The following is a 27,565-nucleotide window of genomic DNA, read 5'->3' as shown; positions in this document are numbered from 1 at the left end:
TATAGTAACATAGAGTACTAATTATTATCATCATCAAAAGTCTACAGATCCATATTGTAACTGAGATAATAATTAACAAAAACCTAATAAAGGGGTTTCTTAATTTTTTTAAAGATCCCAATCTTAAGTTATTTACTATATATTTTATATAGAACAAAAGAAAAAAGATTAAAGACCTGTTTATAGTGCTTACATGAAAGTTAAAAAATTAATAAAAAAGTCGATATTTAACTATAACTATAGAACTTTGTTCTATATCGATTCAAGTTAAAGATTTTAACCTAAAAGCTGAGACAAAAACCCAATTTTAGACTCGCTTTACCATTAACATAATCACAATAAAAATCTAAGGTATTTTATGTTGTAAAAAAATTAAATATTTTCATTATTCATTTTAATATTAACATTTCTAGTGAAGTTTTTTTTGTATGTTTTTGATTTTCCAATTATCATACCTTTTAATTGTCCAAGAACACTTCCCTTTGAAACTTAACACATAAGCAGCGCCACATTCTTTAGAAATATTTTGATATATCAGATAAGTAAAACGCAGAAAAAAAATAAGATTATTTTACCATTATTAGTTTTTTTTTTAAATTTTAATAAAAATTCTCTTCGCTATATTGTTTCGAAGGTTCGTTTTAAGTTCAGTACAGAATTTTAATAACTACTCCTAAATAACTAATTTTTTAATAGTTGAAAGCATATTTATAAAGCGTTAGTATTCTGGCACAGAATCCGTGTTTTTGGAGGAAACTTTACAATTGAGCCCTTTTTTTGGTATTTTACCAACCTTTAGAATTGAGTTTATAGGCTTTACTACTGGGTATCCTATAATGTGAAACATAGATTTAAGAAAAACAAAGTCTATTCGATCAGCATTTACTCTGTTAACTTGTTGTTACACTAATTTTCTTAAGTCTTAATTAAAGTCTTTAAATTAATTTGCTTAAATGTATAAAAAGAGGGATCTAAATGGTACTTCTGTTATTTATGTCAGTATTAATGTGATAATGTTGATCAAAGTTTTACTGAATTATTGTTAATGAATCTATTAAGTTGTCTATATCCTAAATGCTATCCAAGTGGAATCTATTTATTGAATGCGCAATTTTTAATGGATTAGAATGCATTTTATTTTTAATTTTCAATTTAGTTAATAAGAAAAGGTTTTCTTCCTCCCCTTAATATACACTTCAACTTATTTCTACAAAGCTTATAGCGATCTCATGATACAGGTGTATTTAGAATTTTTCATTTATTCTACCTATGGATTTTATTTTTAAGTCTCTTTAAACTATGGAACATTTTGTACTAAAGAATGTCATTGGTGCTGTTATGTCAAGACTACTTTTCAAGTTGCAGAATTTTTTTTATGAAATGGTATTAACATTACAGGTTATAAGGTACTCCGTGCATTTGTCTATATCTAACTTATTTAATTTTTTTTGTTAAAAAATTATTTATTTTCGTATTTTTTTAAATAAGATTTATAGTTGTCGTTTTATCATTGGAGATTTTATAGTTAATTAAATTTTTAGGCCTTTAATTTAGAGGTATTAGCTATAACTAAATCTATGATTGTTTTTTTTTATGGATGTTGTACTAAGTCTAAGTCAAACTTGTTTTTACTGAAGCTCATTTTCACATGGATATACACAAAATTATAATATACAGTGCTTTCATTACAAAACGATCCACCCTTAATAACTTTCTTAAAAAAAAAAAAAAAAAAAAACACGTCAAATTAGATATACAGGGGGACGTTTTATTATGCATTTACTGAAGTTCTGTCAATCACCTCCTCACCTCCAGCTAACCTCACTTTAATATGTCAAATGGGAACCCCCATCGTGTGATACATCATAGTAAGGAGCGTAAAATTCTCTATTCAACGGTACCAAAAAAAATGAAATCGGTAAATGTGTAAGCAAATAGTTAGCAAAAATGTCTAGAAATAATGAATATTTTATTTACGCCAAATTTTGGTATGTCAAATGGCTACCGCATGGTGTGATACATTATTTTAAAGGGCATTCATTATGCTATCTATGGTTGTAAAAAAAAATAAAATTGATTGACCAAGGAGCAATTAAAGTGTAAATCGGTAGGGTAGAAAAACAAATTTAATTAGTTTAACAAATTTATTTTATTAAATGTTCAAAATGCGCGCCGTCATTAGCAAGACAATAAAAAAGCCTATTTTCAAACTCCTTACGAACATTGGCAAGGGTCTGCCCGCTAATTTCTCTGCATTCTTGAAATATTCTATTTTTTAAATTCTCAATACTCTCAGGTGGGGTTTTATAAACTTTGCTTTTTAAGTAGCCCCAAAGAAAAAAGTCTAGTGGGGTTAGGTTCGGAAACCGCGTAGGCCATTCGATTGCACCACGTCTGCCAATCCACTTTTCTTGAAAATTTTCATCAAGCCACTCTCGAACTACCAAAGTGTAGTGCGCGGGAGCTCCATCCTGCTAAAAATGTATATTATTTTCATTCAATAATATAGCGCCATGTTGATCTACTTGATTTTCCATAGATTGGATGGTGGAAGGGTATATTGCATTTTCTAAAAGGTTTAAGTAAATTTCGCCAGTCAAATTTTCTTCCAAAAAAAATGGCCCGATTATTTCATTCCCATAAATTCCTGCCCAAACATTAATTTTTTGGGGATATTGGGTATGGCCTTTCCGAAAAACATGCGGATTTTCATTATCCCAGTATCTACAGTTATGTCTGTTCACCAGGCCATTTAAAAAAAGGTCGATTCGTCACTGAAGCAAATGTTCTTCAATAAATGGGGATCGTCGTCAATTCGCTGGCACATCACTTCACAAAATTAAATTCTCCTACCAAAATCATCTTCTCCGAGTTCATGAAGAATATAAATTTTATAAGGAAATATTTGTTAGTTTTGCGGCCTTTGGTATAGACAAAGTTGGATCCATAGCAAATTGTCTTAGTAATTCAACTTGGCATGCTTCATCGACAACTCTATTTTCATTTTTTTTATTGCAAATCGATCCCGTCTCTTCAAATTTCGTATCAATTCTAATACGTATTTATGGCTCACGTTTTTATCTTGATACCTTTTATTAAATGCTCTTGCGGTTCTGTGAGCACACCGATCTTGAGCTCCATAAAGGAAAATTATTTCTATTCTTTCGGCTAGCGTATACACCATTTTATTAACTCACTGTTTTAACTAAAAATGAAAAATTTCACGCGTCAAACTGTATTGCAGTGTTTTTTTGTACCTATTAGGTAGGTTTCGCAAAAAATATGAGTGAAATAAATACACATACCAAGTTATAAGACTGCAAAGATTTTTGCAAAAAATTTGAAGACACCCTTTTTTCTCGCAAATACCGGTACACATTCTTTACTTAAAAAAATAAATAATTTTCTTGAACTAAATGTACTGTTTGTTACCACACATTTTAACTTCTAAATTGCTTGTATTTTTTGTGATGATCTATTATAAAAAATGTAAGAATTTTAAAATGATGTAGGTACCACACTAAAAGTATTCATTTAAAATACCAAAGTTTGGCGTAAATAAAATATTCATTATTTCTAGACATTTTCGCTAACTATTTGCTTACACATTTACCAATTTGATTTTTTTGGTACCGTTGAATAGAGAATTTTACACTCCTTACTATGATGTGTTTTTTTTTTTTTTTTTTTTTTTTTTTAAGAAAGTTATTAAGGGTAGATCGTTTTGAAATGAAAGCACTGTATATTTCTTACAGACTTATCCAAAATTTTACAACTTTTCTTATATAATTATCCAAACTTCCAGTGTGATTAGTTAATTAGTTATAATGCACTAGTTATATTAAACATACTACAAGAGGATTCAGGTTCCTGATCATGTATTTGATTTTACTAATATTGGTTAATAATATCTTATTATTTTTATAACAGTTTGGATATACCTGATCATGCTTAACCATGACCACAGCTAATGCACCTTGTAACCTGTTTGGTACAACTTTTTGCTATATGATTATAACCAAGACACTCGAAATATATATTTATTATGTTTAAGTATTTAAATACAGAGCACATGTCATAATCTAAAAACAAAACATGTGATTTAATAAAATGTTTAGCTTTTCGTATATAAAAACATAATATACTTTTTTCTATTTAAAATATTTTTAAGAGAGAATCTACAACAAAAAAAGATGCTCACACAAATCGTAGCAAAATTATTTACTTAAGGTTACATTTTTTAACTTATCCTACCGCATGATTTTGACTTCAAATTATTTAAGTTACCGACAAAATTTACTCTTAATGTGACGCTTCCCTTCAATAAAAGAGCACCCATAAAGCCCACAGTCACGCTCTAAATTGAACACTTTATTATGCTATGGGTGACCCAGATTTTTAACCAAAGTATTCTAAAATTTCGGTTTATGGTTGACCCAGAAAGGCACAACAGTTCCTTTTATGGTCTTTTGCTAGTATAAAAATATACCCTTCAGTACTATCGCTATCCTTTTCTGGTGTAGGCCCTAAATGGTGATGACAATATAAAGGACTGCATCGAGTCAAAAACGTCACAGAAGCGTGCAAGGTTGTAAATTTAAAATGTTCCTAAATAGGGCACGCAATAAAATATAATTACTGACGAACTAGTAATAGAAAATTGGTAAAAGTAATTTTGCCAAACTTTATGATGGATCTCTTTGTCCGTATTCTTAGGATTAGAGAAATTTAGGCGATTCGTCAGGGCATAGAATATTATAATTGTACGCAAGTCTAAATCGTGACCAAAAAAGAATTTGGAATCAAAATTGAGACTTGCAATTCCTGATTTAAGTTGTTAAGTTTTAAAATGTTAAAGAAATTTGCGAATAAGTTGATGAGAAAGACGGTTCAAAAAGAAGAATAAAAACTATTGGGGAGGGCATTAGATTAGAATTATAGTTATGATATATAAAAGTTATAACTCATGGAAGAATTAGCAATACCGTTTTACGTAACATTTATTGAAGTCAGCATGTTTTTTGTTTATATCGCATATTCATAGATGAACTACTATCAAATTCTATCAACCATTAACTATTAGTCGTTCTTTTTAAAGATATTTGGCTTTTTTAAAGAAGTTAGTACTATAGAAACAGAACATTTCTTAACTTAAATTATATTAAAATGATTTTCGATCTCCTTAGAGGATACGTGCTATTTATTGATTAATAAAGCTTTTATGAGTTCAAACACTCTTATCAACTATTCGTCAGAATTACAAAGCGATAGAGGGATTAGATCGAGGAATTAAAACAATAAATACCCTATCATTTACAAATCCAAGCACAAAGTCTTTTTTAAACTACTTACTTCAAACCTGGTTAAATAATTAAAAATGTGTATCTTTCTACTAACTTCTAAATAGATCTTTATGTTACTAAAATATAGCGTTAAGAACAAACTTTAGTATTAATTATTTTTTTGCGTTCTGGAATTCGTTCAGCTTTTACTTTCCCCACTTTCATCTGCAAGTGCACCTTAGCCTGCAATAAATTTGTTTTGCACACCTGTTTGTCTATCTACCTAGCTTGTTACTTCTGCACTGCTTCCCTGCACTAGCCTGTGCGAGTCTTCTTCTTTTTTAGGTCTTCTGTACAAATATCTGTTGTCTTCTGGGACACAGTCGCAGGTTATATAAAGGATAATTGCTTGTTTTTTCTTCTGCAAAGACGACATATTAGGCCTCCGTTGAACAAATTAACTCTATTTAAATAATATTATATGTCACTTATTATGCCTCATTTAAAGCCCTATTACTGTTCATTTGTCCCTTCTGAACGTGAAAAGGGCTTTCACATCACGTGTGGTACACTTTGGATTCTCCAATTCAGGCTCTAGTCCAATAAACGGATTGGCAGATCCTCCTTTAGCAAAGTCATCCGCTTTCTCATTTGTTTAGCTTTTTGCTTTCATTGCCCACATAAGTTTTACATTGTTACGGTTTCCCAGATTCCTAGTTTTAGTAAGCAATTCCTTACCAGCCTCGATGAAATTATGGATTTCATTGAGGATGAAATTCATAATTATGGATCTCTTTGTTATTCTATACTCCCTTACTATTTTACGTTTACACATTCAAGTATTAGATTGCTCAAAGAATTGAACAAATTTTCTCTTGGTCTTCAAAAATTTCAGCTTCCGTGCGTTCAGTATTCTTTGATTCGTTTGATGTCGCATTCAAAGTTGCTCTCATTTTACCCTTCTCTACTCGAATACGCAACTTCAAAGGGTGGATTAAATTTATATGAAGAAATCATGTGATTAGACATCATTTAAAATTTCCTAACTATATATATTTGATAATCAATTATATTAGAGTAAAGTCGGCATATATGGAATACCAATCATTTTTATAGCGATAACATCATTAATATATACTTCTAAGTATCTCCAAAGAGTGTCAGGTGCTAAATTAAAAATTAAATCATATTCGGTAATTTTACAAAAACATTTAAAAAAAATGCATTTCTGGCCGACAAAAAAAAAGGAGGGTAATATGGAATATGCATATCGGGTAATATGGAATAGACTTATTATACGCAAAAAACTAAAAAACTTTACTAAAATTATTTAACTTCAGAACATCAATATGAATATAAAAGTATATCTAGGAATTGCAAAAATCGCAAACAAATACATCTTTTTCTGCACTGGTACAAGCTTCGTGAGCCCATTCATGGCAGATTGCGCATTGCACCCATATTTCTCTACTTCGGCTTGAGGAAAATGTTTCTAGGCAAAAAATACATGGGACATCTTCACCGGTTGGTTTTTTATTGTAGCAGCTTAATGGCAGATCATCATCAGATGAATCATCAATTACTGCTTCAGATTCTGAATCAGAGGAACTAGATGGTACATATTTTTTCGTGACTTTACGCTTCTTTGTTTGTAATCCACAAGATCCAGGTTCATCGAAAACGTTTCGTGTAACTTTTTGTTTTGAGAGATTACAATTGTTCTAATTCCTCCTTATTCGGCGTCGACGTGATTATTTTGGAACGCCCACATTTTCTTCCCCGAGTTGCCGGCTTCTTTGTTAGTTCTGGAACTGGAATTATGTCACTAGGATAAACATAAGGCAAGTTATTTTGCTCATTATGAGGACGTGTATTATCGTTCGGCAAATTTTGATTTTCGTTTTGCATTTCGGCCGCAAATTCTTCGTCTCTGAAAATATTTCTTTTTAAAGGGTAGATCCCAGTGGCATTAAATCCTTTAACAGCTCTTTCCCCAGATTGCACTTTAAGATAGGCGCTACCAAATAACTGGCAAATATCAAAATGTGTTACTGCACGTTTTTCCGTTCTCATGAAGATGATCACTTCTTCGTTATAGAAGGTCTTTAATGCACCCATGACGGTCTTATCAAGGGGCTGAAGTTTGTTGTTCTATTACTAATATCTACCTTTTATCCTCACTGATTTTTCTTACTCTTTAATATCTTATCAAATCGATTTAGTTTTTTATATCCCACTCGCTGTTATCTTTGTCTGGCTTCTCCTTAAACAATGAAGCGACGAAAAGTTGAATAGGGCTTTAATGGATGATGCGGATGTAGTATTTATAGGCTATACTAATAACAGAGCTCCGTTATACCTAGACAAAGCTAATGTTTTTATTATGTCTTTCAATTAGCTATGTGGGCAACATTAGTCGCAAGTTCCAATAATCATTTCTGATCGCTATCTCTAACGCATTTCTTAAATCTTTCTGATTCTTTTAATATTAACCACACATATTAGGAAACCATTTATATGAGGAAAAGTTTATCTAACAAATTTATCTGGTCTTACCGCAGAGGCTATTCTGCAACCAAGCAAATGAAATAAATCCAGAAGACAGATTCTGTATGAGCCATGTGGTAATATTTAAAGAAGAAAAAAGAAAAGAAAAAGCCAAAACATTAAATTGTGCAGTAGGTTTGTTCAAATTGTCACATTTTTTTAAACGGTTACAAAAAAAATATTAAAAAGTAAAAAAAATAAGTTAACCATGTGTTCATTTACAAAAATATCATCCATTCTTCTCAAAGAGACCAACATACAAAATGGGCGAAAACAAAGAAAACACAAAGTCATGGTCTCACAACATATAATCACAGGCTACACGTGTTTCGCTCTAGCTAGAGCATCATCAGGCCTTTAAAAGCCATAAACAAACTTTACACTACATAAAAAATTCAATATATTTTTTTATTTCTTTATTAATTCATTATAATATGTTGTCAGACCATGTTTATTGGTAAGTAAGTTGCCCAGTAGTGAGAAATTTGGGCATCAGCCCAAAAGGAGGATAGGGTGGGTCAAGAGCGTCACTGGCTCAGGGCAGAATGAGCCAAAGTTCCCTAAATGGTCATTGAGATGGGTTGAGTCAAACAAGATACTTAAATGTTTCAACTTATATTAAAAACAAAAAAAAACTGATTCTATTACAGTACCATTTCGCCATTTGCTTCAAGGTCATACAGTAGCTTACAAGTGTTAAATCGTTTTAAAACAAGAGGTTATAGGAACAAAAAACCCTATGAGAAAGACTGTTTTAGCAAGTTTCCATCGAAAGAAATTGTAATAAAACAAAGTCTTTACCTATTGGTTACAGAGTTTTTTTCTATAAGGTCTGCGCCGGTGTTTGACTGCAGCAGCACTAAAAGAACCTTAGCAGGGCTTCTGACATTTTCTCTGAGGCACAGTAACACAATTAAAAAAAATACTAACTAAAAGGGATACTTACCTCTGATGTATTTGCCAGACAAATACACAGGGCTATAACGGTACACAAGTAAAACCAATAAAATAAAGACCTGTCGAACTGCGTTGAACTCCCAAAATTTCCAAAAATCGCTCAACCACCGGCAACCAGAAGAAAAGTAAAAGTCCTGTCACGCAGTCGAGGAAGTGCCAATGACACCATACTGTCAAAAATAAAGCCGCATTCACAATGACTCGCTAAACTCTTGCGGAACCAACGGAATAACACTGCGATAGCGATAAATGAAATAGAATGACCCAATAATTCATATCTATTATTAAGAATTAAAATTATTAATAATAACCAAAATTATTAAATCAAAATTAAGACGGAACAGGATGTCATGCTGTTGTCTAGGTGAAAATATCATTTGAATACCGATGCCTAGGATCACTCATTGATACCAAGTGTTAGGAAATCTAGGATCTACGTAATATTTAAGAAAACGTCTTTAGTAATATATCAAGGACATTCTAGACTTAGATTTGATCAAAATTTCATTATTCAAGAAAAACTGCCAATCAAATAATTCTTATCTACTTTCCCTATTCAATCTCTTTCGATTTTATCGATTTCTTTTCTATCACTTGATATAAAGCAGTTTCAGTTTTCTTGAATGATATATGTAGGCTGATTTTATATGATAAATACCTTATAGGAATCGCATAAACTGACCATGAAAAAACTATGAATAAAAAATTCAAATATTTGATGAATTACCAATTTGGTGCATGGAGACAAACCATTTAAACATTTTTGTATTTTAGGAGGCTCCGTTTATTTCGGATATAGGTAGATATTATATTTTTTTATTTAATATGGGTTTTTGCGCATTTTTGTTGTTTTTAAACTTAAGTTATTTTCGACATAGTTTTGCACAACTCCCGTTTTTTAAAAACTCAGTGACAATAACCCGAATGCAAGAATTCAGGTTTGCTGTATTATGACAGAGGGAATTTCTGCAAAACCTCAAGTGGTTAATGATATTTTTATAGAGATAAATGTACTTTTATTTATGACATATCAGTAAATATCCGTTTTTATTGCCTCCAATATTATAGCCACTAAGTACAGAATATTTTTGATAACATCACTCTAATTACTATCCTTATCGAGCCTCATAATTCATGAATAAGAGAGCAAAATCCAAGAGACTTTTAAAAAAATTTATTTTATTTTCAGAATAGAGTACCAGTTTTTTGGGCATTAGTTGGAATCATCTTGTTAAGTGACTAAAACAAGAGGAGTTCCCCGGTTCTAACGCCTTTTGATTTCTTCCTGTTGGGTAGCCCTATATCTGTTATTATTAAAACGCCACCTAAATCAACACAGTCACTTTAGAAAAATTAATGTCGAGCCAAGATGTTTGCAAATATTCATTAAAAATGTCAAGATAGGCTGTATAGTTGCTTTTAAAACAAAAATTATGAATTTTTTAAAATTTTATTAATAATCAAATAGTAGTGTGTCTTCTCAAACTATAAATATAGAGTAATATAGATGAATACAAGAATATTGACTAAAATTGAATAAAACACGTTTGAAAAAAAATTGTTAAAAGAGATTTAAATTCAGGTATTTTAAGTAAATGAGTGTCTAAGTTGGCTATATCTGTCTTTTAATAATATGAAAGTTAGATATATGTCAGGTGTTTTGTGTATGTTATGGTTTTGTGTATGTTATGATGCTCTAGTCGAGCGAAACATGTAACCTTTGTAATTTTATTAAATGTATTTGTGATGCTGTAGTTTTTACCTTTTATAAAAGTATATGAAAGTTAGGGTGGTCAGATACATATGACAATGAAAAAAAAACCTTTTATTTAATTCAACAATACCTCTAAACAGAAATGAGATCCAACGATAAATACACTTTATATCATTCACAAGTTAAAAAATTCATGTAAATATAATGCTATGAATGAAAAAGAAATTATCAAAAATTATATTAACACTTACACCAGGCTAGAAATGCTAGGTAGGCAAAAGAAAGTTTCTTCCATGAATAAAGTCTAATACACCGTATCGGTTTTATGAGGGAGATTCACAGAAGCCACGAGCAAGACCTAACTTATTATTGTTCGCATTTTATGAGTCTCATCAAGGCTAATAAAGCCGTTTACTTTAAAATTATGTTTGTTGAGAATTAGGGCATGTCTAAAATGTTTTCAAATATTATACGCCTATCTCCACGGGATATTTTGTATCTTCTTTGTGTTATGACTTGTTTATTTTGTAAATATAATTTTAAGATGTTTAAGACCTTCCCCCAGGGGTGCCAGATAATATGTTAAAACGTGTGAACTATGAACAAATTACTTAACGTTAAAACGCAATTTTAGTGTGTTTGCTTCAATTTACAACACTTAGTGCTAACACCCAAACTATGTTATTTTAACCTTTTGAAATGCAATAGAATACAACCTTTAGCTGCGTTAAGTTCGTAACTAAGGTAAAAAAAATTATAAAATTTCAGAAACTATAAAGATAATAAAGGAAAATATACTTCTTTACTTAGTTGGATCTAGTTTTTCTAATATTTGAAGAATTAAAAAAATATAGGGAATATTTAATATGAAGAAATTTATATATAAGGTAGGCAACAATATGATACACTATACATCTCTAATAGATTTTAATTATTTTTTTAAATTTACTTAAAGATTAAGAACTGCATTTGCGAAGCCCTTCTGTACTATCTTTAACTTATGTCTTTATACAAACACCTTTCCTAAAAAAATAGAGGTTTGCCAAAATTTGCTCCATCTTTAAATCGGGAGAAAAAAAAGGTGGTGGAAAATTATCGTCCAATTTCCATACTATCGAACTTTTCTAAAGTCTTTCAGATTTTCCTATATGCTAGGCTCTTTCACCAAGTAAAAGATTTAATTTTACCAATCCAGCATGGTTTCTTTAATTCCAGATCAACAATAACTAATTTAACATCATTTCTTCAGACTGCATATGAGGCTATAAATAATAAATGTCAACTAGACGTAATTTACAGTACTTCGCCAAAGCATTTCGTAGGATGGACTTTTGCTCAGAAACTTATCAGGCTTGGTTTTCATTCTCAAGAGACCCAAGGGGATATGTTGTCTTTCTTTGAACTGGTTTTCTCATATAATTGGAATTTTATGACAGAGGAAAGTATAGCTGTCAATGACTGTTTCAAAATATTTCTATCTTCTCTAGAAAAAGCATATACTCAATCTTTTCCCCTGAAAACATATAGGGTGAGGACCGATCAGAGAAATACAATAACTTGGTTTGACAATAACCTAAAAGCCATGCTGGATCATCTACAGTTGCTGAGTGGAGTGTCTCGACAGTACAAAAACAGAAATTTTGAGGGGGAGTTTAAGGACTTTCAAGAAGTTTATAGAGCTGCTATACAGGAGGCATAAATAAAAGCCAATGATAAACTCATTTCATCAGCTTCTAATCCAACTAAGGCCGTATGGCAAGTTGTTAATAGTAGTGTAGGTACGTCAAAAATGAAAAAATCTCATGAAAGTACTTTAACGGCTGATGATTTCAATAATTTCTTTTCACGTATTGCCCATAATACTGTTAGAGACATTCCACTGTTGCAGGGTGACCCAATCCAAAGTCTCTCTGTTCTGGGTATGCCGGAATGTGTTCTCTTTCTCTCCTGTATCATTCATAGAAGTAAGAGAGATTATTGATGGCTTAAAAAATAAGACTAGTCAAGGCATCTATGGACCAGATGTCAAATTAATTAAGTCTGTTAAAAACATTATCATAGCTACAGTAACAAAACTAATAAACAGATGCTTCAGGGAGAACACTTTTCCAGGTGTGCTCGGATTAGCCAAGGTAATACCTATTCTTAAAAAGGGTGATCCTGATAGGCCTGAGAACTACCGCCCTATCCCCTTGCTGCCCATAATCTCAAAATTCTTTGAAAAATGTATTGCTGCTCAACTTATGAAATTTTTTGAGGGTAACAATCTTTTCATATCCAGCCAGTTTGGTTTCAGGAAGGGTAAAAGTACGACTATGGCCATTTTAGACTTAGTTGATTACTTGTTAAATGCTTTTAATAACTTGCAATATGGCAGTGTCTTATTCTGCGATCTGAGCAAGGCATTCGATTGTGTTACCCATAACATATTACTGTAAAAACTTAATAAACATGGACTCAGTCCCAACAGTGTTAAACTTCTCTCTTCCTATCTGGCCAATAGAGATCAGATGGTAAGTGTTGGTGGGATGTCATCAGCAAAAAGTGGGATTACCATAGGTGTTCCCCAAGAATCTGTTTTGGGGCCTATTTTTTTTTTGATCTATATAAATGACCTACCATTAACTAAATCATCTGGTAAATTCACCATTTTTGCTAATGACACAACAGTGGCATATGCCGAAGATATTCTTGAGACCGTAGAGAAGAAATTGAGAGTATTGCAGGGGGGAATTCAGGAATGGTTTAACATGAACCGATTGCATCTCAACGCAGACAAGACCAACAAAGTTATTTTTACTCTGAGACCAGCTGACATATCAAAGGATTTTTCTATTAAGTTTCTGGGAGTTTTATTGGATCCTCTACGTCGCTCTGAAAGTATTCAGTAAATCGGCATCATGCCTTTTATAAAATGCAGTGGTCCTATACCGTAACTGTGATGTACACCTAATATTCCATCAGCTATTACTTAGATATACTTCCGTACAAGATATTGAAATGTGACCTTATTTCGAAGATTTTTATCTCATTGACAGCACTAACAAGATTTTTGATATTGCAAATTAACCAATACAGGGCAATGAATTAATGTCGTGCGGTAGTGTCAATCCATACAATCGATCTGTTCTATTTGCAAACTTTAGTCCAATATCCCAAAAAAGATTTTCAAGTTCGTATCGACCCGTATATGTCGTAGCATTTCGTTAAATTTCTTTTTAGTAAAGAAAGTAAACAATTTCCTTTTCTTCTTCTCTTCCTTATCTCAAGGTCTTCAGAATCGCTCTCACATACTAGGAATGATTAAGTATGTATTTACAGTACAAAAAGTACCGTAGTACTTGAGCATTTATCTAGAGTTAAAGATAGGTCAGACATTATCTATACTTGTAAAAAATTCTGTAACATAATTATACAAGTGAGAGGTTTGTCATTTTTTTAGGATTTCTTCCTTTCCTGACAGCTCGAGCAATAAACGTCTGTTCTCGTGCCGAATCCTAAATTCGGCATATATTATAGACTATACTTTTGGTACGACTGTTAATTTTGTTTTAAATTCATAAACGTTTGAACAATTTACCTAATTGGCTACAAATACCTTAAATTATGTTTAAAACAAAACCGTTAGATGGCTCCAGAGTGAAGAGAAGACATTTTATTCATTTAAATGGCATACCTTTTCATATCCAGTGACAATAATTCATGTTTTGAAGTATGACTTTTAGATGGCCTCCATAGGTATACTCACTCACTTATCACTAAATTAAACTTTTTTTCCATCAAGAACCATATCAAAAGACTCACAATTGTAGGATTTTATATTAAGATTTATGCGGAGCACCTTGTGCGATTTTCATTTTTTTTTGTGGCTTTTCTTGTCGGTCCTTTTTTATACCCTGTAATGAGCTACGTATTTTTCTGGAAAATATATTGCTTTTGGCAGATATGTCTAGGAAAAACTTTTAGCTGATTCACTTATATATCTTCGATTGATATGCTTCGATTATTTTTTTGGTCAAGATCGTCGGACAAATACTTTCTCCATGGTATTTTTAATAAAAAATGCATGTCAAAGTAACAACGACGCTGACAAAAAGCCATTAAAATAAGCTAAATATGTCCCATCAAGAAAATACTTCTAAAAGTTTGCCCTTTTGTGAATTTTTAACCCCCATTTAAAAAACACACAAAAAATAAATGTATTTTTTTAAGGAGATACAGCATCAACTTGATAAACTGATTTATAGCGTATTTTAATGAATTTATTTTCGTCAGAAATGCCCATATCAAAGTAAGTTATTTGCTCTAATAATCCAGTCTTATTTGCAATATTCTTTTGGCAACATGTGTGCAATGTGTGTGTATTTGACAGCGACACCCCTATATTCGATCGGGCAGTACAACAAAAGGTCTAGCCAGCCGTGAAATTCGATGAAATGTGACGGTCGATCCACACAGACACACATGCGACCGCGTCTCCCTTTTTTTGTTTGGTATCAATTAAGTTTATAATCAAAATTATAACATTTTTTGTAAAACTATTCGTAAAAATTCAGAAACACCCTATATCGTACCTCATGACCCTATGTATTTTTTTATTTTTTTTAAATAATATATTTTAATTAATAATTATTTCTTTGAATTGCTATATTTCAATTAAATAAAATGTACTTTAAAATTACACAAGTGTTTGTACACTAAATAGAAATTAAATACTAAATAGAAATAAGATTATTAAAAATAGTATATTTAATGACCATGTAATAATAGGTATTACGCACGGGGATGAAGTTTGCGACGTGGCCGTTAGGTAAGTATCATACGAGTGAATAATCATAATAGCTGCAAGTAGAATACTACACTTTTTCTACGATCTTTATACGTATCTAAAAAATTTGCTAAATTTGATATTTTATTTAAAATGATGTAAATAAAATTTCAGTTTTTTTGTTAAAATTAAAAAGTGAAATAATTTCGTAGCATTTGCATTCACACTTCATCCTGCACAGAAATTTAGTCTTATTTAAATTACAACTTTTTATTATACTATTACAAGTTTTGACTTCACTAAAATTGTTTTGGTGTATGTGTATTTTGATGTGGTCATATATAAGTTATGAGAATGAGGCTCCTGTCCTGCGCAATGTCAATGCGATTCTAACGTCCGTACAACCAAAATGTGATTCACCAACTTAGGTAGATTACAGTCTTCAAAGTTTAGTCAATAGTTAATGTCATGTGATGTTGAATTGCTATTTAAGAGAAGCAAGAACTATTTAATGATATATCTTAAATTGAGAATCAGATGAACCTCAAAAAGAATTAGTCATAAATAAAACTGTTGAGAAGAGAAAATCAAAACTATACTTTCACTGAAAAAAATGTAGCGAAAACTTGATTATCGGATCATAAACATCTTTTCATGCTCAACTAATTTTCAAGAACCAAATACAAAACCCAAAGAAAAATGCTCAGGAGGAAGATTACCTTCTGCAAGAATAAGTAAATATCATTACTGCTTTGGAATAAACTTTAAAGAATCAAAATGTGTGCACTGAGTTTATTTCTAGAGGTATACCAATTTACTTCATATATTCTAACAGACATTTAATTAAGGAAACAGCTTTGTAGCAGAAGTCAACTGAAGAAAAGTTTTAAAGTTTTGGCGAAAGAAATGATCCTCTACTTATTAGCAATCTTATAGATCTGCGGTTGATAACGTGGGCCAAATTACGTCAGCACTGGTTCTAGCGGATAAATCTAGACAGTTTAAATACTTCATACATTAACAGCAAAACATCGCTGTTGGTATAACAGGTGGGAGCCACGGGAATTAATTTGCTACATCTGAATTTACAGAAGCCAATATGTCAATTAACGTCGCTAAAGAGACACGAAATTCGGCTAGTGATAAGTTTCTATACTGAAAACTGACAGACATCCTAAGTATTACGGACAACTTAAAGTGTCATTGATATTGGCAATAGAAAGAATCTGTAAACCACGTTACTGGGAGTACCCTCAGGCACCGCAAGCTAGTTTAGATATCTGGACAATAAGGCAATATTTACAGTTCGCCCTGCGACATAAAATTTCTGAGACCTCAGTGTCTCATTGACTTTTCCAAGGCTATTGACCTCTTATGACTTTGCAAGACAAGTCCATCAAGAGACTTAAGATTCTTCTTCTTTGGATACACATCCCGCAAGTTCATTCATCAATTTGATCAGCGAAAAAATTATTTGCTTTTTGTTAAACAAACCAAATATAAATAAATATAAATTCAAGCGATCTCTAGTTCATTTAGATATTTAATTCTGTCTTTTACAATATAAGGTTGTTGAAACAGAGAAAATATTTTCTTTATTTAATAAAAAATACGGACCTTTTCCAAAAAAATTTCTTTTGCTGAAATTTAGTATATAAAATTGTTATTGCTACAATTTTTTTAAATTAATATTTCTATAAGTACTTTTTTAGTATTTAACTTTATTTAGTAGCGTATCGTAATCGGATGCATAAATAATTTTCATACAATTAGGCAATCCTGCATCTGGTCTGGAACCCGATACTGTTATCAGTACATCACCCATTTTTATATAGCCCATATGTTTTCCATAAGTAATTCCAAGTTGTATACGTTCTTCCACGTCCTTCTCGAAATTTCCATCGAACGATTTTAAATAAATAATAGGGTCTACGCCCTTATATAATCGAAGAATCCTAGCAACACGTGGGTATCTTATTATAACTATGATTGGACATCTTGGTCTAAATCGTGACAAAATCTTGGCAGTTCTTCCGGAGGTAGTTAGGCATATTATAGCGGCTGCACTAGTTTTAAGAGATGCTTCTACAGTGGAAATACAAAGGGAGTAGATAGACTCGTTCGGAGTGGGAATATTATAAATAAGTTCATTGAATACTTGCCGCTGATACACTGCAGGCTCTGCTTCTTTACATACCAAAGACACGGCACTCATGATAGCCTTGGTACATACTGCCTGATTGATCATTAAAGTATCTGCTCCATCGATTATACAATTAGCAATATCACAAAGTTCCGATTTGGATAGACTACAGCAATTTTGTATATTTGTAGAACATATCACCGGAACCCCTCGTAAGTTGCATTTTGCTAATAAAGCTTTTTGAACTAAAAATACTTTTTCCTTGGGAATATCGATAACAAGCCTTTCACAGTCGATAAAAATTGCATCAGAATAATCAATTATTTCATCAATATTTTCAACGGAGCTAGAGTTTTCTATTTTGGAAATTATTTGAAGTTTGTTACCTTCATTTCCAAGTAATTTTCTGACTTCTAAAATATTTTCCTTGTTGTAAACTCCAGAGACCATAAGATATTCAATATTGTAGTTAAGTGCCAAATTTAATATTTCTTTATCATCATCAGAAATTGAAGGTAGCTCTATGGGAGTATTTGGTATAATAAGAGCTGAACGGCTTAAAAGATTTCCCGCTTTCTCCACAATGCACCTAACAACACTTTCGGCTACCTCTATGGCTGATAAATGCAGGGTTCCTTGTTCGAATAATAATTTGTCCCCTGGCTGTATCACTTCAGAAAGCTTTTGGTAGTCAACAAAAATCATATCTTCATTTACAAACTCTTCATATGCTTCATCAGTTGTCAAAGTGGTCATTTTTCCCTTAGGAAGAAATATTGACTCTTTATTATGTTCTAACTGACCAGTGCGAATTTCTGGACCTTTAATATCAATTGAAAATGCTAATGGATATATTCTACCAATTTTTCGACTGTACTTGTCTACTACGGATCTAGTCTTTATAATCATTTCATGAATTTTTTCCTTTTTATTACCGGGCGCTACAATTCTTGCAACGGACATTCCCAAAGCCATTAGTTCCTCGAGAAGAAAACAAGTTGCATTACAGGGAATGGTACACATAATTTGCGTTTGCCTATATACTGGGGCTTTAGATTTCATACTTAGCTTACTAAGGTGGCCCAAATTAGTACTATCGTAGGCTGCATCTAGTTGAGTATTTAAGACTTCTGCATATTCCGAAGTAAAAAAGTCTATCATCCATGGTAGCTTTGGACAGTCAGGCTGGTACGTAGCCATGATGTTTTCTAGTAGTGACGTAAAATTTAGAACAAAAAATTAATGGCTTAGAAGAAACACATATGAATTTATGATACTAATAAAAATTTGTGCATAATTTACCAGGTACTCTTTGACAATTTTGAGTTAAAATATATTTGACAAACAAATTTACTTGTCAATAGGAAATGTTAGGAAATAAACAGGGTGTTTATTAAACATAAGGCAAGAATGTAATGGTGTGTTCTTTGGTAATAAGAAAAAAATCTCCATAAACATATCTGCAATTTGGTTTAGACTAAAAATAAGTTTTGTATCCCTAACTGAATAACACGCAACCAAATTGTATTATATTTTTTGTGCATGTTAGTCAATTAACGTTATAACCATCAATTTTTTTAATTTACACGAAAAAACGGAGGTGCACAGGGGCGGGCATTGTGGTGTTCAACTACTGTTTCGTTTTCAATTGGACATCAAATTATAATCAACGCCCTATATACAAGGTGTAAATAAATAGATGCGAAAAAATTCAGGGGTTGATTCTTGGGTAAATTTAAAGAAAAAAACTTTACATGAACGTATGTCCTAAAAGGCGTAACTTTTGAGATACCGGGTGGTACAGATTGAAGAAAAATATACAGGGTGTGTCAGAACTATGGGCTCAAACTTCTGGGGGTTGTTCAGTGCAACAGAAGAATCCATTTGAGTATAGGAACCCATGTCCGAAAATGCGTCACTACGCCACTACGGCCCTGAGACGCTTAAAAATTTATAAAAAACATTAATTACCTAAATAGGATCTGCTGCATTTATTTTTACCTTTTGTACATGATACTATAACAACAATTGTTTAAAATCAACGCTTATCAATGTCAATTCTCAACGTCATGTTTAAAAATTTTATAGCTTACAATTTTTAAACATTTATTGCTAATGGAAAACTTTACCAATCAAGAATTGGCGGATATGCATTTGGCATACGGAGCAACAAACTGCAATGCACGAGCAGCATCGCGGTTGTATCATGAACGTTATCCCGAACGACAGTATCCTGGATACAAAAAGTTTATTGCTGAGACAGGCATGTTTAAGACCAAGATGCATGATACTGATGTTGTGATGTGAACCATAAGAACGGTCGAATTTGGAGAAGAGGTGCTTCAGCGAGTTGCCGATGAACCATCAAATAGCACACCTGACGTCGCTAAGAATATGAATACGAGTAACGCCTCTGTCTGGCGGGTACTACACGAGCAACAACTCGATCCTTACCACTTCCAGAAAGTTCAAGGTATGACTGCAGCCGATTATCATCCTAGAGTTCAATTTTGTCGATGGCTTCTGGATCACATCATTGCACAACCAAATTTTTTATGATATGTTTTGTGGACCGATGAAGCCTCTTTCACAAGAGACGGTATTTTTAATAGTAGGAATAGCCATGTTTGGGATGAAGAAAATCCTTATGCAATTTTTCCAAGAAAACATCAAAATGGTTGGTCTGTCAACGTATGAGCAGGCATTGTTGATGTTATTGGTTATGGTTAACAGGACCTATTTATCTGCGTTTCTTAGAGGAAGTTCTCCCAGAACTCCTTGAAAATGTTCTACTAAACGTTAGACTAGAACTGTGGTTTCAGCATGATGGAGCGCCGGCTCACTTTGCTGTACAAGTACGCGAGCCAAATACTCAGCGGTTTGGGCATTGTTGGATTGCCAGAGGTGGAGCAGTTTCTTGGCCTCCTAGGTCACCCGATTTAACAGCGCTTGATTTTTTCTTGTGGGGGCATGTAAAGTCTTTACTCTACGAAACTCCAAGAGCTAGACTTAATTGGACGAATAACAGCAGCATTAGAAATCATTCAAAACAAGGATCAAATTTTGAGTGTAGTCCGCCGAAATCATGTGCGGCGTTTAAATCGGTGTATTGAGGTTGGAGGAAGATATTTTGAACAATTGTTGTGATGGTATTATATACAAAAGGTAAAAATAAATGCATCAGATCCTATTTAGGTAATTCATATTTTTTCTAAATTTAAACGGGTCTTAGGGCCGTAGTGTCGTAGTGACACATTTCCGGACATGGGTTCCTATACTCAAATAGAACAACCCCTAGAAGTTTGATCCCATAGTTCTGAAATACCCTGTATATTTTTATAATACCTGTAAAAAACCGCTATAGATATTTTAGTAAAATTTAATATGCATTTTCTATGCATCAAAAGGCATTTTTTGAGGCCCACTGATTTTTTTTATTTGTACCAGTGACGTTCGTGTAAGGTTTAAACTAATTATTTTCGATGAAAAATATGGTACACCACTTTTTTTTATTTTTTTTTGTTCTTGTAATTCTCATTTATTTCTGAGCAAATTTGATCTCTTGACTTTTCTTTGTCCGAGGTTGCGTGTTTGATTAAAAAAATAAAATCCATCTACCTAAATGTATTACGTTTATTATTAATGTTTACATGTGATTTTAATTTTTGTTTTAAATCAAATGAAAGAAAAAAAAAATTAAATAATTATTAAAAATGTTGATAATGACCACCCTCTGCGATTATGTAAATCTGATCCCTTAGTTTGCTTGCAATCGACGAACATTGTCGAATACACATTTTCACGCATCAGATTTTTAGGGAAGTAAAATTATTTTTATTTTTTAAGCGAAAACCATGCGTTGGACGAAAAAAAATCAAGAGATCAAATTTGCTAAGAAGTGATTGAGGATTTTAAAAATAATTTTTGTTTTAAGGAAAAGCAGTGGCGTAGTATTTTTTTCACTAAAAATATTTGATAGAAGACCTGTAGGGACGCCACTGACGAAGAAAATATTTTTTTTGCACATCAAAAAATGCATCTTGACGCATAGAATATATGTATCAAATTTCATAAAAATGTCTACAATATTGTTTGAGTTATTATTTAAAACTTTAACACCCTTTTTCTTAAAAGTTAAGACGTTTAGAACATATGTTCATGAAAACTTATTTTTTTAAATGAGTCCAAAAATCACCCTCTTAAATATTAGCACGTCTTTAAGGAACACCCTGTATATGGAGTATTAGGTTTTCGAGTGATCGATAAAATATGTGAATGTGGGTGATGCGTAATATGTTAACTTTAAATACTTAAAAAAATGCTAAAAACATACTTAAACTATAAAAGGCTTTAGCTTTATAACCATATCAGTATACCGATTATAAAAGAAATGAGCCAAATGAAAATACATATACACACATGCACATACGTTCACGAATTCAAATATGCTATACAAATAATCGATAACCATTTTGAATGTAGCCGTTGCCAACCCTGACTAAATGCAGTCACGAGAATGAATCGCGGTTCCCCCTGGGAAAAAAAAAGGACGCGCTCATCACATGACCTGCGATATTATCAGGAACATTAGACCGAGTGGAGGGTCGAGGGTAGCTTTGTTAAAAAACTGATTTGATATGTGTTTCGGAAACTCCCACACTCTGGTACTTAGTTTCCTTTGTGTTCATATATTAACTTTGATTGATGAAATCGTTTAGTTGAATTTATTAAATAATTTTAATAAATATTAGGTAGAGTGTAGCCGACGCCAAGGCGTAACTCACTATTCCTCTTTTAATTTTCTTTTTTGAAAACACAATGACATTTAGTTACCTAGAATTTTAAATTAATTTCTAAGCAGATTATCAACTTATAAGTCTTTCAACCCGTTAATATACATTTTAATGGCAAACTTATAATATAAGAACACTTTGAACATTTTAAATCATAATACATTTTTAATATAGGAATAATTATTTTTTATAGGAATTATTACATAGTTCTGTGAAGCTTTGTAAGCTGGTTATTTTCTTCTAGTTCTTCTGAGGCTCTATGCTATGTAGGCTTCAGACAGGTCCTGCCTCAAGTGTGTATCTCATGGCTAGGTTAATATATAGGCACAGGCTAATAACCAGATGAGATCTAACAAGAATTATACCTTTATATTTTATTTGACGTAAGGAAGATTTTTACATAATAAAAAAGGATCAGGGGCCGTATTTTTGAAACCATTCGACGTTGATTCGCAATTCGCAATTCTTGTGCAAAGAAACATCGTCGATGCACTGGAAGAGACTGAAACTCTGTCAGATAGAAGGAATAGGATGTACACTTCATTTCTTGACCCATTTGAAATGTATTCAGATGCTCAATTTAATAAATTATATAGATTAAGCAAACCTATTACGATAGAATTGATGTGCTCTTTATGTGCTCCAGAGACTGTGTAATCTGTCCGCTACTTTTATCCACAAGGCTTGTGCAAGTTTAGCCGAAAAAATTTGAGTGAATTTGCCCGACTTTAATTCCGGGTGCTCTTCCATAAATGAAATTGGTTCTTTCTTTTGCTCACTCGACACAAAACCGCAACATTTTTCATTATTTAAATTCATAAAAAAAAAGTCAATTCGCAAAAACCCAAGAAACGCCATGAAAAAACCTCAAAAATCCCTCATGTTTTTAAACTTATATTTTAGGTTAGGTTACAAAATCTTTATCGTCTTCATCCCGGTTGACACGGCCTCCAATAGCACGCGACTTTGCTACGTTGCCACTACATTTCATGTTCGCATGAAAATGAAATTTCGAATGCTGTTCACTTTTTAATTCGTGTGCGAATTTTGCCGCTCGACTTTGTTCGCATTTGAAGATTCTCGCATGGTTTCAAAAATACCGCCCCAGAAGTGGAATTGTTCTTTTTCTACCACTAGTCAACCCCACTACTTTATATGCTTCTGTAAAAGGAAACAGATTATTTTTACTCGGGAAGTCATTTACTTACTTCATGATTCAAAATTATATTCTCAAATATTAGAGCTTAGATTATTACCTGAATTGCATGATGTTGTATATTTTTCATTATTTCTATCTTGTCTAACAGTGTCGTGATATTTAAAGCTGAAAGATAATAAAGACTTTGTAGCCAATTGGCAAATTTGCATCATCTAAATACAAGTTATTTGCAATTCTTAGGGATTAGATAACTTTACAGCCTATGACAAGCACCAGGGATTTGCCAACATTGGAGTTGTCAGAAATTTTAGGTTTGATATTACACAAAAGTTAATATTTGGATGATATTAGACCGATAAACAGAAATTTTTTTTAGAATCTGCCTAGTTTCTAGATTTACTTCGGTCTATCAACATCATCCCGAGCAACAAATTCGTCAACTTTGATGGTCAATTGTATCTTTCAAAAACATCACGGTGTTAATAGAGAGCTATCTAAACATCTTCCGAGGAAAACTGAGCAAGAACACAACTTTCGCAACTCGGACTGTACAGCCACTGGCAGCTGAAGCTTTGGAGTTGATTTATCTCGTATCGTAGCAAATATCTATAATCCCCTTCCCCATCCCCCTTGCCTCTTTCACTCTGTCATCTACGCATCTTAGAGTTAAGATACTTGAATCGCATCGCTCAAGATAAATCCAAGTTATAGCTTAGACCAAAAATATCTGTAAAAATATTATTTAAAACTCGCAATGACGTATAAATAGGGGAATGCTGTCCATATTTGGTTGAGGGAAATGGAATGTGAAAAAGAGAGTAAAGTTTATGGTGCGGTACATAAAACCAAAATTGGATAAGAGTCTAGGACAATCTATCAAACCATTGAGTAGCTTAAAAACAAAATATAAATCAAATTGCATACGTCATGTTTCTAGGGTATTCAGTTTTAATACATTAAAACGAAGTAATTTATTTTAAATATGTTCCAGAAAGTCAATGTGAATCCGATATTGTGGTGACCAAATGATAGTGAAATATTTCAGATTAGATTTTACTAGTAAAGTCTCTAGAAGTTTAATAGGCTCCCAGATAATAAATCGCAGAACTTTTTTACTCTGTAAGCTCAGAAAATGCCAATTTCTCATCAAACCAGAGTTCAAGATTTTCAATTATAGGAATAAACTATAAAGTGTCATTATTGAATTTATATCCAGTATTATATTTATTTGTCCCCTTGAAGAAACTTATACATAAACATTATTTCACATTTAGCGATTATTAGATACTGATTATTAGATACTATTTGATAACACTCTTCAAATCATTGACAAATAAATTAATCAAAAAGGGAATACAATGTGATCTCTGCGGAACTCCTAACGGAACCTCAAAGTGGGATGAGATAAAATTATTAATTTTAACTCTTTGTATTCTGCCTGTAAGAAAACTGTCAAGCTAAGCAAGAAGTAAGCGGTAAAATCCCATGAACCCTAATTTCTGAAGTAGTAACTTGGTATTTACTCTATCAAAGGCCTTCGAGAAATCCGTATATATGGAATCTACTTAAATATTATTCTCGAAAGCCTCCAACAAGTTGGTTTTATGTAATATAAAATTGTACGAAGTTGACCTTCCCTTAAAGAAGCCAAACTGGTCTTCACTAATCAGTATCCTACACTTTCATGCTCACTGATCATAAATCATGCGGTCAAATACATTAACAATAGCACATTGATTACAGTCACCTCGATAAATATTTACGTCATTTTAGGTTTCCAAACGTAAATTGGTGCAATGAAACTTTACTTTGAAATCCTAGGAAATGTGCAAGTTGACAATGATAAATTAAACAGCACGTGGAGAGGTTAATTCAAGGTAAATATACAATTTTTTAGAAATATGTTTGGTATACAATCAGGACCAGGCACAAATTTAGCGGGAAGTTTATTTATTTTGCTAAATATTTCCGAAATAGAAATTTCCTGAAATGATATAGAGTCTGAGGTCTGAATATTAAAATCGGAGCTCGAACAAGTAGATCTATCATCCATACTAGCAAAAAATGTAGCAAAGAAGTATGCAATATCTTGCCCAGTTTCAGCAGTAACAGACCCTAAATACAGGGTTACTGGTAATTCGATACATTCCTTTGGAGATGTGATAGGGGAGGGAGTAAGAAGTAAATTGAACCCTAATATGTATTATGCAAAAGTTGATAGTTTTCGACATATTTAATTTTTTCTGTTTTTCTTCAAAATGTAGACTTTAGTGGTTTAAAAGGCAGTTTCCAGAAAATCCGCTGTATATTTTTTTAACTTTTTAGGCAAAATACATGCTCAACACAATAGTGTTACGTTTGTAATGGCAAAAGTCCCGCAAATAGTTGTAACCATAGGTAAATTCTCGATGCAAAGTGTATTTTTTTTCTTAAATAAAATACTACACTTTCTAGTGAATATTTTTTGAAAAAAAAATATGCTACATTCTTCAAAATTTACGTAAAGCTTTCTTATTATCTAAGCTAACTCATAGGCTATAAATGCTACCAAAAATTTTAACAGAATTTTGTATTTTTATTATTAATAGTAAGAACGCACTTGAAAAATGCCAAGTGGTATTTACTTCTATGGTATTTAAGTACTATAGCAACAATTTGTTTTTTTTAATTTTATTGTTAAAAATTTGATGTGTAGTTAGTCTGACAGCAATAATTGTTGTGGAAAGTAGTTAAATTACGAGTTTCGAGTTTATTTTTCTCGTGTTTTCAAAGAAGGTATTCTATTGGTTTCTGCGATATGGCCACGTTTACTAACGCTGAATATGTAGATATTATGTTTGTTTATGGGTTTTGCAATGGTAATGCCGCGGAGTCTCGCCGAGAATACCAACGTCGCTTTCCGAACCGCCGCATTCCAAATGTCCGTGTTTTCGCTTCGACCTACCGAGCTATCGCTGAAACTGGATCCGTAAGACCAAGAAGAGGTGACGCTGGCGCTCCTCTCGTATATCGAGCAGAAGATGAGGAGGAAATATTAAGACATTTTGAAGACGATCCAACCATATCCACTAATGCCGTAGCGCAGCAAACAGGATCATCGCAATGGAAAGTTTGGTCCACGATTCGGCAAATGGGAAGCCATCCTTACCATTATACGCCTGTTCAAGGATTGGAAGAAAGGGACCCGATAAGAAGAGTAGAATTCTGCAGATTTATTATAAATTTTGATTCAGACAATAGAACTTTTTTAACCGACATTTTGTGGACGGACGAGTCAAAGTTTAGTCATGAGGGCATTACAAATTTTCATGAGCTTCATTTTTGGGCCGAAGAAAATCCCCGTTTAACAAGAGAAACCAGTTTTCAAAGAAAGTTTTCTGTAAATGTGTGGATGGGACTTATTGGCCGGGATCTAATAGGACCACATTTTTTCCCAGACCATTTAAACGGGGATATTTATGAAAATTTTTTACGACATGACCTACAAGATCTTTTTGACGATATTCCTCTCGCCGTTAGAGGATGAATGATATTTCAACATGACGGCTGTCCAGCTCATTTTCGGCGGTCAGTTCGGCAGTTCCTAGATGAACGTTTCCCGAATCGTTGGATTGGTAGGTCAGGTCCAATAGCTTGGCCAGCACGAAGCCCTGACTTAACCCCGCTTGATTATAGCATATGGGGTCAAATGAAAGCACTGGTTTATGCAACCCCAATAATTACCCGGGAAGATCTTATCCAAAGAATAACCAACGCTGCCCAGCAGATCAGGAATACCATAACAACTAGAACAACAAAGACTGAAATGAGAAGGCGCTGCCGAGCCTGTATTCGCAATAGAGGCTATCATTTTGAACAAGATTTGTGAAGGTAAATACTGATAAATGCGTTACTTTACAATTTATAATAAAAATACAAAACCATGTCACCTAACTTTTAAGCATTTGTATCCTGTGAGCTAGCTTAGGTAATAAGGAAGTTTTAAGGAAATCTTGAAGAATGTAACATAATTTTTTTTCAAAAAATATCCACTAGAAAGTGTAGTATTTTATTTAAGAAAAAAAAATTACACTTTGCATCGAGAATTTACCTATGGTTACAACTATTTGCGGGACTTTTGCCATTACAAACGTAACATTATTATGTTGAGCATGTATTTTGCCTAAAAAGTTAAAAAAATATAAAGCGGATTTTCTGGAAAC

The 27,565-nt window shown here is 32.5% G+C and overlaps 1 protein-coding gene and 1 long non-coding RNA gene across 2 annotated transcripts; both read right to left on the bottom strand.

The window, feature by feature from the left end:
* Nucleotides 1-8,481: 8,481 nt before the first annotated feature.
* LOC126734816 (uncharacterized) lies at nt 8,482-8,888 on the bottom strand. The gene is made up of 3 exons (XR_007660183.1): nt 8,776-8,888; nt 8,631-8,723; nt 8,482-8,566 (listed from the first exon to the last, which is right to left on the bottom strand). It is a non-coding gene; the product is annotated as an uncharacterized LOC126734816 (long non-coding RNA).
* Nucleotides 8,889-16,793: 7,905 nt separating this feature from the next.
* On the bottom strand, nt 16,794-18,750 carry LOC126735602 (pyruvate kinase-like). The gene has a single exon (XM_050439647.1). The coding sequence runs from the start codon at nt 18,609-18,611 to the stop codon at nt 16,977-16,979; it is 1,635 nt and encodes a 544-aa protein (XP_050295604.1). The 5' UTR covers nt 18,612-18,750; the 3' UTR covers nt 16,794-16,976.
* Between the last annotated feature and the right edge of the window lie 8,815 nt (nt 18,751-27,565).

Source organism: Anthonomus grandis, chromosome 4 (assembly GCF_022605725.1).
Source record: "Anthonomus grandis grandis chromosome 4, icAntGran1.3, whole genome shotgun sequence".
Taxonomy (NCBI): domain Eukaryota; kingdom Metazoa; phylum Arthropoda; class Insecta; order Coleoptera; family Curculionidae; genus Anthonomus; species Anthonomus grandis.
Note: the sequence above shows the minus strand (reverse complement) of the source record. Positions and strands in the feature narration are given on the sequence as shown.

Bases quoted from the DNA above. Each gene is read 5' to 3' on its own strand.
- LOC126735602 (XM_050439647.1), bottom strand. From the start codon at position 18,611: ATGGCTACGTACCAGCCTGACTGTCCAAAGCTACCATGGATGATAGAC.